Below are 15,634 nucleotides of genomic sequence, written 5' to 3' on the forward strand. Positions count from 1 at the left end.
GCAAATTTTCATCCCTTATTCGGTTGGAATGCTTTTTACATCACACATTTCGGGCCGATGCCCCTCTTCAGCCAACTAAACAACAAAAGGTGTTTTTTACATAAGAAAAGAGTACAAACAGATATTTAAAGTAAACAATACAACAGCATACACAACACTCCATAAAACGTACCTTATAATTGTCTGTACATGTTACAAATACATGTGTACAAACAGCACAGCAGTTATTGGGGGTTGTTACCTCCTAAATGTTGGTGTTAAGAGCTTGTATACTGGAATTAATGTTAAATGTACATTTATATAATCAACTAAAAAGGTGGGTTTTTTTATTAAAAGTTTAAAATAACATTACCCATTAAAGACTGGACTGCACCTCGTTCAAAAGCATAGACAGAGTATGAGTAGTCCAACAGCATGAATCTTTATAAAATTCCATAAGTTTTTAATATCAATCTGTGGAAATGTATCAAATTATTCTCTACAGATCGTATTTACAAAAGATATACCTGAAATTCATCTACCGGCATGTTATCTGGGAGTTCCCTTGCATAGTGACTAGAGTTGTTTCCATATACAGGGCCGCCGCTTCAACTGCGTAATTTGGTTTTTTAATTTGCATACATTTGGTTAAGTACCGATAGGGCAGGTATTACTTCTAAGGAGTTTTCCCTTCCAACAAAATTATTCTGGAACTTAACGACATTTTTTAGAGCTTATTACTATACAGCAGGTGCCCATTGCCAATTTTTTATTTTACTTTTGGATTTTAATATCTATCACTATGCAAATGACATAATATCGAATCTTGAAATAGTTTTGTATATTTTATAATATTTTTTATAACATTTTAATCCAATTTTTGCTGATTTTTACACTTAGATTAGTATTTATAGAGAATAATTTGATACATTTCCACAGATTGATATTAAAAACTTTTATGCAATTTTATAAAGATTCATGCTGTTGGACTACTCTTACTCTGTCTATGCTTTCGAACGAAGTGCAGTCCAGTCTTTAATGGGTAATGTTATTTTAAACTTTTAATAAAAAAACCCACCTTTTTAGTTGATTATATAAATGTATATTTAACATTAATTCCAGTATACAAGCTCTTAACACCAACATTTAGGAGGTAACAACCCCCAATAACTGCTGTGCTGTTTGTACACATGTATTTGTAACACGTACAGACAATTATAAGGTACGTTTTATGGAGTGTTGTGTATGCTGTTGTATTGTTTACTTTAAATATCTGTTTGTACTCTTTTCTTATGTAAAAAACACCTTTTGTTGTTTAGTTGGCTGAAGAAGGGCATCGGCCCGAAACGCGCAATGTAAAAAGCATTCCAACTGAATAAGGGATGAAAATTTGCCCAGTGTTTTAAATCTACTGTCACTGCATTGTGTCTTCGCAAGAAAGCATATTTCAATGTTAGTGTAATTGTAGAAGTGAAACTTTACAATCTTTTTGTTTATTTTATGCATAACATGTTAATTAATGTGTTTTTTTTTTTTATTTTGAAGTAGAAAATTAATAAAATTTAAAATCAGCATTTCTAATGTATCATCGTCTTTCTTTGCATAGTTCTGTGACTCATATTTGCATCATTACTATAATGTGATTATGTAAATTACCAAGTGAAGTGACTCAGAGTATGAAATTGCATAGTTTTGTTTAATGTGCTTAGTAATTTGTCTTTTTCATGTACTTATTTGTTTTCAACTGATAATGGATTTTACACCTTGGGAACTACGAAACGATGAAGAAAATGCTATTTGTTTTTTCAAGAAAAAGGAATTTTGCATAATGAAAGATACTGTGCTAGAAAACATAAAATGACGTATTTTTGCTCCTACGAAGCCCCAAAATGGAGATGCCATACCTGGTCCTGTTGTGAAAAGAAGGGTGTTAGAAGTAATAACTGGTTTGAAGGATCATGTATTTCTTTTTTGAATGCTGTACAGTTCATTTACCTACAGGATGGTGAACCTTTTTGAGTCCACATGCCATATTGTAAGCATACTTAGCTTTAAAGATGTTAATGCGTGCCAAAGTCTTAGACTTCGAATAATGATATTTAAAGAAATTTAACGAATACGCTTTAATTCGAATAAATGTAAAAAATCTGATTGAAAAAAGGATGATCAGGTGATAAACAGAAAGGATGATTGAAAAGGACAGAAATCATATGATACATTACATGCCAGATGATTTCTCTTACGTGCCACTTTGGGCATGCATGCCATAGGTTCGCCACCCCTGACCTACGGCATTTGGAACTAACCTCCAGAGATTTCTACCAAATGCAGTTAGGAATCATCCCAGCACAACTGTAGATTGGAACAACTATATGTGGGAGGTATGTGCAAATTCATTAATCTGTTAACCTAATGTAAAAATAGGCGGTGAAAACAAAATAGTAGAGATAGACTTTCGTCTATATACACATAGAAAATATAATGCAGGATGCATTCTTCCACAGCAGTGGGTTTTCAGCGGAATATGCAGGGATACCAAAGAGTGTGTTTTTAGTATCTGTACGTGATTTTTCTGCCAAAATACTGAAGAAGGAAATTCGAAATAACATTAAAGAAGGAACCACAATATATTCTGACTGTTGGAGAGTTTATAAAAAAGACAAGTTAGGAGAAGCCAGATATGATCATTTTCAAGTAAACCGTAAGTATAACTTTGTGGACCCTAATACAGTCTGTCATGCTCAAAATAACGAATATAGAAAGTTTGTGGGAATAGCAAAATGTACGAATAAAGTTCATTGTGGAACTTTGCATAACCATTTAGATTCATATGTAATAGAATTTATGTGGTGCAGACAATATTCCAAAAGTGAAATGTTTACAGCAATATTAAATGACATATCCAAGTTTATGTCAATAGTTTGATATGGCAAATGTTCGCAGAATGTTTTCTTTGTATTTTTATTATTTTATAAATATTTATTTCTTAGCCCGAATATAACGCGATATTTTTCGACCATTTATTTTCCGTTAAAAAATCGACTCGTGCTAAATTCAGGGTTTAAGTAATGGAATGTAATAAAAAACCAGTTGTTGGTTTGGTTATAACGGGTTAGTTGTTGTTTATTTATATGGAATGTAATATAAACAAGGACATTTTCCTACAGAGGTTGAAACACGACTGAACGTCCGACCAATTCCTAGCTCGACCGACCACTTCAAAACAACCATGTGATCTAGTTAGTAGGCCTGCGCTTTTGTTTGCATAGCGCTACTATAGTAAGGCTATGTCTCCACTCATTAACGTCTCACGCAACTGTTTTGTTTCATTTGTTTTTTGCTCTAGTGACTAGTGATGGTTACTTTACTATTTTCTTTATTGCCCATAAAAAATGAGTGTGAGTAATAAAGGTAGTGTTGAGAAAAAGGCTCATCAAAGAGTCAAATAAATAAAGGTACCAGGAGAACCTACGATATGAATTTTAAAATTATGGTTGCAAACGAGGCAGAAAGAACGAACAACTTGAGAGCTTCGAGGAAATACGGAGTTCCAGAAGTAAACATCCGCCTATGGAGAAAAGATTTAAGGAAATATAAGAATGCAAATTCTTCAAGAAAATCTTTTAGTGGACCTAAAAAAGGAAGGTTTAATGAAGTTGAGCAGCGAGTGTTAAAATTCGTAATAGAAAAGCGAAATGAAGGGTGCCCAATATCCCGTGAAGTCATAAGATTTAAAGCGTTAGAAGAGGCTGCTAATTTAAACATTCCTAGAAAGGACTTTAAGGCAAGTATGGGTTGGTGTAGAAGAATGATGAAAAGGAACAGTTTATCACTACGACGGCAGACAACTCTCGCGCAAAAACTTCCTGACGACTTTAATGAAAAATTGTTGGCTTATCAGCGCCATGTTATATCATTACGCAAAAAGCACAACTACAGTCTTGGAAATATGGGAAATGCAGACCAAACACCAGTCTATTTTGACATGCCTTCCGACCTTACGGTAAATAAGAAAGGTGAAAAAACGGTCTTATTGAAGTCAGCTGGTTATGAAAACTCCAGAATTACTGTTATGCTTGCTGTTACTGCTGACGGACAAAAGCTTCAACCTTACATTATATTGAAACGTAAAACAATGCCCAAAGAAAAGCTGTGTCCAGGAATTGTTTTTCGGGTCCAAGAAAAAGGTTAGATGACAGAGGAGTTGGTATTAGACTGGTTGAATGTGATATGGGAAAAACGGCCAGATTCTCTGAGAAACTCCCGCTCCATGCTAGTCGTCGATGCATTTCGAGGCCACCTTACGACAAGTGTTAAGGAAAAAATTGAGGCACTGGATTCCGATCTTGTAATAATACCGGGTGGTATGACTTCTCAGTTTCAAGTCTTGGATGTGGTGGTTAATAAACCATTTAAAGAGAATTTTCGAAAAGAATACAACAATTGGCTATTATCGGGCAATCATCCATTGACACCTTCAGGAAAAATAAAAAAACCCTCAGTCTCTCTTTTAGGAGAATGGATTGCCACTGCCTGGCAGAAGATCGAACCTGAATCGATAGTTAAAGGTTTCAAGAAATGCTGCATTTCCGATGATCTAAATGGGACGGAAGATGACATTTTGTGGGAGACTGAAAGCAAGAATGAAAATACTGATGATACTGATGTGACATCAATGAGTTCTCATTCTGAAAACAGTTCTGATTCTGAATAAACATTTCCGTTTTTTGTTGTTACTTACGTAATATTAATTTTGTTTTACATTACTTAATTTTATTGACATGAATTTAACCTGTATTATTAGCTATAATTACCTAAATAAATGCTTATCTGATTGAATTTTACTTTCTTTGAATTCTTTTATGAGTATTATTTTTTTTTCTAAATATCTTTATGAAAATTTTGGAGTTGTGTTATATTCGGGCTAATATGGTATTTATTTCAATATGAATAAATTACAAAATAAAATAGCGATTTCACAAAAAAGTGAAAATGACTGGTGTTCTGTTTACCGATGAGTACCAAATTTTTTCATTATTTTGTTTCCTAGTTTTTAAATTATCTGCAGATCCACATTTTATTTCAACAGACCAATACTCAGTGACCATACGTTGCAAGATAAAGCTGTCCAAAACTAACAATACAGTAATATTAGGCAATTCAATACAGGATATACAATTTAAAATTAGTCCATTTAAAAAATATATTATATAATTCATGAATATATAAACATACTCATAGTCAAAGTTTTATAGTCATTTCTAATTATACAAATTTACTAAATTGTTATAGATCTTTTTCATCTTAGTTTCTACCCATGTTTATATGGAATCATCATTCCCATCTTTAATCTTTCTTTTCCATTTCTCTCTATCCAGAACATCCTCTCCCCCCTCCATTCCCTCATTCTCAAATTCTGCCACTTGTTTCTCTATCTCAGCTTCGATCTTCCCTGCTTCCTCCTCCCTTATCACTTCCAACTTCTCAATCCTCTTTCCAACAAGGTTGTCACTTCTCTTTAAATGTACAACCACCTTAACCTACTTTCCTGTATCTTCTTACTTACAGGACCCACCTTGACTAAGTAGTTATAGATCTACTATTGTTAAATATTTTTTTTTCTTCTTTTAAAATAACATTTTCCATTAATATGTATATATAAAACTGATTATGTGGCCAAAATCATCCATGTAATGAATTACAGGTAGCCCTCGGTTTACACCGGTTCACAATAACGCCGCTGCGCAATTCGCCATTTCGCAGTGTAATTCCCCGATTTTCCCTATGTTAGACTGATTTTCATTTTAGTGTTGACGTATTTACCAAGCCGCAACATTGTACATTCGTTAAAACAAAGATTTTTATTGAATATATTTATTTTTTCTGTTTAATATTATTGGGTATGTATACATTTGCATTAAATTAATATTAAAATACTAAATGTTCAGGTACCCACGAGTCAAGTTATTAAACTTAATAGTCCAATAAATGCCATCTGAATCCATAACGCCAATGAATGTATCCCATATCAGTTCATTCACCTTACAACACAGTAGCACTTCCGGCGATCACAAACTATCGTTAGTGAGACAAATTTACTACTCGTTGGCCAGAGGATATGTATCTCTCCTTAGCCACCTTCAATTTTCCCGCTCAAACTGACCTTATATATGTGCTACAGCGGCCGGCGGCCGACCAATCGGTGTCTCCGCTCGTCTGTAGCTCTACGTCGGGTCAGTGTATCTTTTCAACTATGGAAAGGTTGACAGATGAACTTTGTGAGTTAGACAATAATTGGGAGCGAAGTGCAAATGTAAAAAGGTGCATCATCGCATCCGTTCGACCACATTCTGAAATTCTTAATGAAAGAAAACAAAAATCGAAACAATTAAAGATGGATACTTTTTCCGAAACATGTAAGAGATCCGAAACTTTGAAATATCATTTGTTTTTCTTAAGATTTTTTAATAAAAACATTTCATCATAAAATACATTTTAAAAATTAAATTTATAATGTATGTATTTTGTATTATATTGTATCAATAAACAAAATTATTTGCTTATTTTTCACTTATGTAGAACCTAACCCTATACCTCACTGTAAATATGGGTTCATTTTATGCCGGCTTTTGTACAAATGGAACTGTGGTGTAAACCGAGGGCTACCTGTATATATATTCATAATAAATAATAATTAAATGCTTACTTTGCAGGAATATTTCCATGAGATATATGGGGCGAAGCTACTGTCTCATTACCTTTGGGTAGTATGTTTCGATGAGACGAAGTGGGAATCTAAAAATCATATAAAATTTAAATCAAATAAATGAAATGTAAACAAATGCCAAATTTGAAAATGATCAAAATTTGTAGAAATAACTTTTGTTAGTTCAAAAAGTAAATGACATTTAAGATGCCTTTGAAATTAGTTATAAAGACTTATCAAGATTTATTGAAAAAACATGCAAATGTAAGTGTTAAAAAATTAAAATGGTACACATTTCAAAAGGAAAAAAATATCTTAAAGCACACAAATGCATGTACACTTTATATGAAGTGTACATTTTAAGAGTTTATAATTATACTTACAGAAAAATGACAATAATATACAATTTTATTGTATATCCAAAGAGCATCAAACAAGCTGACAAAATACGCATGCTCTTATATGTGAGGTATGGCCTTATAAGATAAGCAGGATGTATGTTTCACACACACAAAAACAATTTTCACAAATAAAAGCATGTTCTTATTTGTGCAGAAATATGGTAATAATAATGATATAAACACACACAAAGTCATAGGAATGTAAAAACAATTTATCATTAACATATTATAATCCAGTATTGGCTAAGTATTAAAATTCATTAATATGGATCTAATGAGTAATTCATGTGCAGAGAGTGTTGTTTAAATAATTTACTACTGTACATGCTTGTATTTTTGTAATTAAATTTTTTAAATTTAAATTTTGTATACGCACATAGATCCTATTATTTCAACTTTAATTTTTCTGTAGTATTTTCTTTTCATACTGTACATGCAAGTTTCTTTCTCAAATCTAACAGTATTGGTCAATTTTTAAATTTTGCATGCACTCTTTCAATTTAAATGTTTAACTTCTTCCGAAGCATTTGTTCTATTTGAACAATTACTACTGGATACAAAAGGTTTAATTATTTGTTTTATTTACTTCCCGCAGTTTATTTCTGTTGTTGTTATTTAAAAATCAAAATGAATTATTGAAATGGCAGAGTTTATTGAGAATATTAACAGAATATTAAATATAAGTTTATTATTTTTTCAGCATATTATAAATACATACATACATTGAACGAACTAAGAGTGGTGATTTCGGGTAATGGCATTCGTGCATTTTCAATCTCATTAGGATTTTCATTCTGAAATAAATACATATTCTATATTTCAAATTAACATCATTAATTCCTGAAAGTAAAAAATTTTGCAATTAACATAACATTTTTGAATTGAGAAACTTCTTTAAGCTATTCAATTGGTTAATTTGAATATATTTAATAAAATAAAGTTTAAAATATTTATTATAATTAAGATGTAAGTTGACTATGTAAGTACTTAACTAAAAACTACAACTCTAAAAATGGAATAGCTTTCACTGCCAGAATTAAATCAGGTCCCTTTAGCTTTTTGTTTTTTTTAACAAAAAAATATATAGAATGTTCTTTATTAATAAAAACCAATCTTAGGGTCAAGTTACGCACAACAGTGACGTGCCGGCACAGTGCAGTAAGCATCGATAAATATCACACACAGCCAATCAGTGTTTCATCTACGACATGTGATCTGTATTCTGTCAATCATACAAATGTTGTAGATGAAACTCTGATTGGCTGTGTGTGATATTTATCGATGCTTACTGCACTGTGCCGGCATGTCACTGTTGTGTGTAACTCTACCCTTAACCTTTCTACAGTGGGTTACTCAGATATGGAGCTACCACGATGTAGTGGAGAATAAACGTGGGAAATTTTTTATGAATTTTCCCACGTGTTTTTCTTGTTTCTGTTTCAAGAAAAAATTTTTTTAAACAGTTATGTCTAGTAAAGAAAAATCTTTTTTTATTGTCATATAATTCCTTTTTTATGTTAATTTTTTATCGCGGTAGTTTTTGGCAATATCTGCAAAATTTCTTTGTGGATATAGACGTTGTTCACCACTGCCACGTGATCGCCCTTGATGGATATATCCATCGATCACTGCAGAGTGGTTAAGTTTTTATTTTCTGTTAATAAACATAACATTAATCTTATAGGGGCCACCGAGTTTTCTTGAGTCTGGAAAAAACTTCTCTATTCCTCCTCTCATTGATCCTGTCTTTATAAGGAACAAAAAAAAAAAAGAAAAAAATACAACAACTTTATATATAAAGTTTTGTTGTTGTCTATCAACTTTGAAAGATCATCATCTCATATTTTAATATTAAACTTCTTTTCCAGTGATTGACACAAGACAAACAAAAGATTACATATAAAAGATATAAATAACACCTTTTTTTTAACGAATTAAACATTTGCCGGATTGTTAAAAAGGTGTTATTTATATCTTTTATAGTTTATTTAGCTCCAGTAGGCATATATTATTTAAAAGATTACATTTTAAAAGTCAAACTGACAAGTGCACAAAAACAGAAATTTTCCAGCAAGTGCCGATCATCCGAGTCACTTTTTCTCTTAGTGCTACCTAGATGCTTATTTAAGACACAACAGGTGTTCAACAAAAATTAGTTTATTTATCTATAAATATGCATGTCATCATATTATTTGCAGTTGTTTTCAGCCTCCAGTTGAGTCAACTAAATTCATTTGTTCCACTTTAAATGATCTGCCAGCCTGCTTTTCTCTACTTCACCAAATCCCTAGATATAACAAGTAGCAACAAATAACAGAATACAATTTTCTGATCATTCCCAAAAACACTCTTTGCAGTATAAACTATCATAATTTTTTGTATGTATTTTTCAAATAAAAGCACAAATAAGCTTCTGTTAACTTAAAAAGTAATTTAAAAAAAACTAATCATTAATAATAAATGAATAAAGTGCAGTAAATTTCACAAAAAGAAATATATCTTTTAGACTAAATGACTAAAAAAAAAAAAAAAATAGAAATATTTATTCTCATACAGACATTTTATAAGAATGGATTGTCCTGCTATCTCAACAATTGTTAAACAATGGGACAATCTGGGAAGAGCCTCCATGCTAAAAACATTCGTACATGGGGAAGTATCGGAGATGGAGGTCCTTGAGATTTTTCAACGCAACCAGGGACGAGAACTGCATTAATAACAAGGAAGAAAGAACCATCCCAAAAGACACCACCTTACGAACTGCATATCCATACATTGCATAAAGTGCATGTGACAACAGAATTTAAAAAATGTATTAAATTTAAACAAATATTAAATGAACATTCCAGTATTCAAATTTCCTGATAAAGACCTTCAGAGTAGAAAACTTTAAAAAAGGTGATAATTTTGAAATTTTGACAACTGCTGAACTAATTTGTCGGGTTTGTGAATTTTATGTAGTAAGTTGTCCTGTTAGAAGTTGAATAACTGTTGGCATTTTATAATTCTGTTTTAAATAATCATAAATAAAAATCATTATTCCTGCAAATAAGTTTTTCTAAAAGCTGATAACCGAAACACTATTAGATTTTCTGTATACTTTGTCAAGCAATAACTGATATCCATGTCTGACTTATATGACCATATACTAGGATATACACGAACAAAAAATTCTATCCATTTAAATTTTTAAATTGTTCAAAAACTTATTTAAATGCATGTTCCATTTGTGTTAAAGAGTAAACCTGATTAAGATTGAAAGTACAGTGGCACCTTGGTTTTCGTCAATAATCCGTCCGAAAACAATCGGCGAAATCTGAAAACCCAGGCAATTATTTCCATACGAATCAATGTAAATCCAATTAATTCACTGTAGACACTCCAAAAAACATACCAAAACGCACATCTTATAAAGCATAAATATTCCGTTTAATACTAAAAATAATAATCCACACTCACTTCGTTTAACCTTAATATCCGGTACTTCTTTGTCGTCAAAACAAACGTTTTCGTCCTCCCCGAGGACTGCATCAGGTTATTCGAACAAAAGACTACATTCGAGCCGGATTCCAATTTCTTCGAATTACTTTCTCGAGGAACTTTCAAACTATTCCTGTTGAAATAGTTTGAAAGTTCCTCGAGAAAGTAATTCGAAGAAATTGGAATCCGGCTCGAATGTAGTCTTTTGTTCGAATAACCTGATGCAGTCCTCGGGGAGGACGAAAACGTTTGTTTTGACGACAAAGAAGTACCGGATATTAAGGTTAAACGAAGTGAGTGTGGATTAAGTTAACTGGTATTTAAGATAAGTTGATTTGGTACTAAAAATAATAATAAATTAATATAATATGAATACAAAAAACTAATGTAAAGAATAAATGAACATTTAACATAGCATTTAACGTGGCATTTGAAAAGCTGTTGGCTCTGGAAACTTTCTTTGGTTCCACGATAGAGCTAAAAGGAAAGGAAAGCAATGGAACTGTTTGGCTAGACGCACGGGGTAATGCTAACACAATGAGAAATAATGTCACATTGAGCAGGAAAATGCGTGGGTAGCCCTATGTTTTCGCAAAATTAGCGGGAGATCACGTGGGCACGCCAACAAAATCCGAGACAAATTTTTGTGAAAAAAATTGACAAACACCGAAACTGACAATAACCAAAGTCAATGAAACCGAGAAATTAATGTATTAGTCAAGTAAAATAATTTCTGTTGGTTTGCAAGGTTACCCCCTTGTTATATTATGGAAAGTTACCACACAATTTAAGCCAGTAGCGTAGCGTGGGTGTCAGCCGCCCAGGACAGAGGAAAATTTTGCTGTCCCCTTATTTAGGTATAAGTAATGAAAAATTCTGTGCTCATTTCAATCGGTCCGAATCGTAGGTGCGACAAAAATATAAAATGAAACGGTTCAAATTTTTACAAGATATTATTATTATTTATTGTGAAATTCTGGCCCCCCCTAAAAGTGCCACCCGGGGCGAGCCACCCCCACTACACTATGCCACCTATTTAAGCAACATTTTATTTCAGATATAAGAATTTGCAATTATTAAATAATAAACATCTTTCAATAACAAAATTGATTTTTAATTGGAAATCTAATTCGTCTGTTTCCTCCATACAAACTTGTAATATTAAACTGTAGTTATTTAGGAACAATCAGAAATTTTCATTTAATTTTTTTTTGTGTTTTAGGTTTTCCGTATTATATTTTAAAAAAATCATAATTTTGGACCTGTCTAAAACAGAAACTTAAAAAGCATTTTACAAATTTTAATTGTTCAGAAATAGCCTAGCTAATTAATAACCAATAACATAACCCGTCGAAACTATAACGATGATAATTTTGTAATTACAGCGGATTCTCTGTAATCCAACATACATTGGACCAGCAGTTGTCAGATTATTAGATTTTGTTTGTATGTACTGTACAGTAAAAAATACATTTGGTTGTTAGGTTAATCTATTATATTAATTGTGACCGTGACTGCCTTGCCGACAGCACGTGCAATGAATATCACTGTCGCACACGTCTCTCTGTCACACGATCTCTCTGTCGCACACGTCGATTAATAACACAAAAATTTCATATGCATCACTTTGTGGCAGAGTATCAGATTACCAGATACATCAAACTGGCAAGTGACGGACTACAGAAACTCTACTATATTTTAATTAAGTAAATTTTAAATCCAATTTTTTATAACGTATGTTTTATTATATATCACCATCTTTTTGATACTGATCTAGTTAAAATAAGAGCAACTTTACTTTTTCCTATAAAATTTCAATTAACTTACAGTTAAGTTAATTTGAAGTTATTCTAATTCTTTTCAATGTAAATAAGAATCCATAGAATGATACTGTTTAAGACAAAATGTAATCGGATCAATTTTTTAATTCATCTCTCCCACTGTATTTTTTTTTAAGTATGAAGAAATATATATATAAAACGGTTATTCTTATCTTATTTACAGAGTACAAATTCATTTTGGATATATCATAATCTAACAAAAATATAATTATTAATGTAGGACTGTCGACTTTCCCAGACTCGACGGACGACTCCAGAAATTTGACAAAGAGTTTTAATTTTCTTCAGACTCCCGAATTGACACCTATTCTTCCTCGACTGTTTTAATAACTCCAAAACTCGATCGACAAGACGATCCAGTTTTGAGTTATTAAAACAGAGTAAAGAATACACTACGGCATTTTTGTATTATCATAAATTGCCAAGAGTAAAAAACATCAAATTCCGAAAATTTTTACTCCCTGCAGAAACAACTCTTTGGGAGTTGGCAAGATCACAGTTAAGTCAGTCTTTAACCATAGATTTGAAAAGGACCGAGACTTCCGACAGGTCTTTGAAACAAATGCCCGTATTCTTTACCAAAGCATGCCGGCAGGCTCTCGGTTAATCACAATTGCTCTTTACATCCTTGTAATATAACGAAACAGAAAGGAAACGAGAGAGGCCGTGCAGCTTATATTTTTATAATGGCGCGTTGCCACCTTTTTTTTTCACAGAAATTCAAATTACCACTAGTCAAAAGCAACTGTGGATAAACAGAGGGAGTCTGTTAGTTTTATAATTCACAAACCTGACAAACCTTAATCCTTTTCAGATAATGCGCTTTTCGATTAATCTAGGTAACGTAAAATTACAATTAATACGCTTAATGTGTTCTACATTAATAAAACGTTGTATTTAACCGTAAAACTTTTATCAATCAGCACTCAAAATGAGCAGAACTATTCTACATTACTGCTTCTACGTTGTGGGTGTGCAAGATCTTCATTCATCATTAAATGAATGGCAAAATCAAGTAAAAGTATTTCTATTTCTATGAATTAATTAAACGCACCGAAAACTGTCGCATTAATACGAACCGGTAAACTCCAAAAACAATCTTAAATCTCCGAAAGTATTCTTTGCTCACAATTACATATGCTTGATTTATATGCAATTAAGTTGATCATTGCAGTAACTGTACAGACAGCAATCGAACTTATAAATTAGAATGCTTAATTAATAAATCTGAAAATCTTTTATTAGAATTCACAAATTTACACCGAATAGCAGTTTATCGAGTACTTTTGGATAATTATTCTTCATTTTTAAAAAAAGAATACCATAAATTAACCTAATTGTTATAACAGCTGGCGAGATTCAACAGGGTTTGTACTGTTAACAATTCAGCCCAGAGGCTGTACGCAGATTCTATTTCGTTAAATTACGCAGAAACCGAAAGAATCGAGCAACTTTACATCGTCGAGACTATATTTACGCAATAAATCGGCATTTACTACGTCGAAACAAACTCAAAACTCCCCATCTTGCTCGCGATACTGCGGTAAGATCAATCGATTCAAAAAATTACTCGGTTACGTGTCAACATGGCAGTCACGTGACCTAAATACACGGGGGAAAATGATCTAAATTTCAAATTAATTACGTCATTTAATTATAATTTATTACTAATTGACACGAAAGCGGAAATAAAGAACTACGGCAAACTTAGTTAACCACCTAAAAAAAATAACTCGAGTTCATAATAATAATAGTAATATATAATTATAATCAAAATAATTTCTCTTTATTAGGTAGAAAATAGCGTAAGTTAATATGAAACCTGAAATTCGTCGTCCGATTCCACTTCCAACTTTATGTTGGGCATTAAATTAATTGGCTCTACCATTTTGATCGAGTACGGGCTTGTCCAGACTCGTCCTTCCTTGCAGAAAATGGCAGGAGATCGTCGAACGTTGCCAGTTCGATCTTTCGTCTTTTTTATTATTACGGAATTTGTGTAATTAAGTCGGCGCTGTTAAGAAATAAACAGGACGACCGACTCACGCGTATTTAAAAAAATAGATATATTTTTAATATCGAGTTGAGTTTCCATTGCTTGATTTGCCGTGTTACCGCTGCGTGCCAGACTGCATAAAGTACAATTTTCTTGTTAAATCTATTCACTTTAACACAATACATATGATATGCCAGCTTCTTTTTAAGCTGGATTCATTATTATATAAAATATCCTGCCGTTCTTATGAATATATTGATTGCTATCGGGGATCCGGGATCGAATCCGGACGGGTTGGGCCCCGCCCTTCATCACCCTGCCGCCACATTGTGGGCCTGAACGAATCCATGAGCTGGCTAAAAAGGCCTTCTTAGTGCCCACAGGGCGGAAAGAATTTTAAAAAAACCAATAAAATTGTTTTTCGCACATTTTTCTTCATTTTTGTTCACTAAAAACATGGAAATAAACGATTTTTTTGTCATATGAGAGATTACTACTCCAGTCTACGCACAAGTATTAAATATCGCATCGGGAAAGAACTAAACACGAATTTATTAATGCTAATATGTGTTATTACATTTATTATGTTTAGGTGTGTATGCACCAGTTAGCTGAGAGAAACCATCGAACTATTTTTTTCTTCTTTTAATTAAGAATTAAATTTAGATTCAAATTTATTCATTATGGATCACATTATTTTCTTTTAATTTACATTTAACATAATTCATTTGTTTTGAAAGACCTATTACAAGAAACAGCAGTATAATTAAAGGCTATGCATTATTTAACAAATATTTTAGTCACTTACGATCAGTCAAATACCAAGTTTGTGGCATTCATGGCAACAATGATATTTTGTTGTAAACCGGGGGTTCTCGAAGTGGGCATTTCCGCCCCCCTGTGGGCAATGAGTAAATCTAGGGGGCGCTGGAGGCAGGGTACTAAATGGTGACAAAAGGCAAAAGTTGGGGTCACTGATGGGTTAGGGGGCATTGGGTATAACTTTATGGAACAAAGGGGGCGATGGATCGAAAAAGTTTGAGAACCCATTGTAAACTTTTATACGGTAAACCGGTGTTTCTCAACCTTTTTCGCATTGCAGACCGGTAAAATTATGGATAATTTTACGTGGACCGATAATTATATGCAACTACAAGTTGTGCTTATTACATTTGACACATACAATAACTCTAGATAAACACATGTAAAGTATGTATAGTAACTCTAGATT

The 15,634-nt window shown here is 32.5% G+C and overlaps 1 protein-coding gene across 4 annotated transcripts in view; it reads right to left on the reverse strand.

The window, feature by feature from the left end:
• The window catches only part of LOC136987874 (tumor protein 63-like), a 54,754-nt gene that overhangs the window by 15,642 nt on the left and 23,478 nt on the right, over positions 1–15,634 (reverse strand). The window contains exons 1-3 of one of the 4 annotated variants that reach the window (XM_067285634.1): positions 14,230–14,368; positions 7,809–7,880; positions 6,686–6,774 (exon numbers count right to left, since the gene is read on the reverse strand). In XM_067285634.1, coding sequence (XP_067141735.1) covers positions 6,686–6,774; positions 7,809–7,880; positions 14,230–14,295 — 227 coding nt within the window. In that variant the 5' untranslated portion in view covers positions 14,296–14,368. Of the gene's footprint in view, positions 1–6,685; positions 6,775–7,808; positions 7,881–13,740; positions 13,765–14,229; positions 14,369–15,634 lie in introns of those variants that run through there. The other 3 variants (XM_067285636.1, XM_067285633.1, XM_067285635.1) reach the window with 3 other exon arrangements.

Source organism: Centruroides vittatus, unplaced genomic scaffold (assembly GCF_030686945.1).
Source record: "Centruroides vittatus isolate TY-2023 unplaced genomic scaffold, ASM3068694v2 scaffold_2802, whole genome shotgun sequence".
Taxonomy (NCBI): Eukaryota; Metazoa; Arthropoda; class Arachnida; order Scorpiones; family Buthidae; genus Centruroides; species Centruroides vittatus.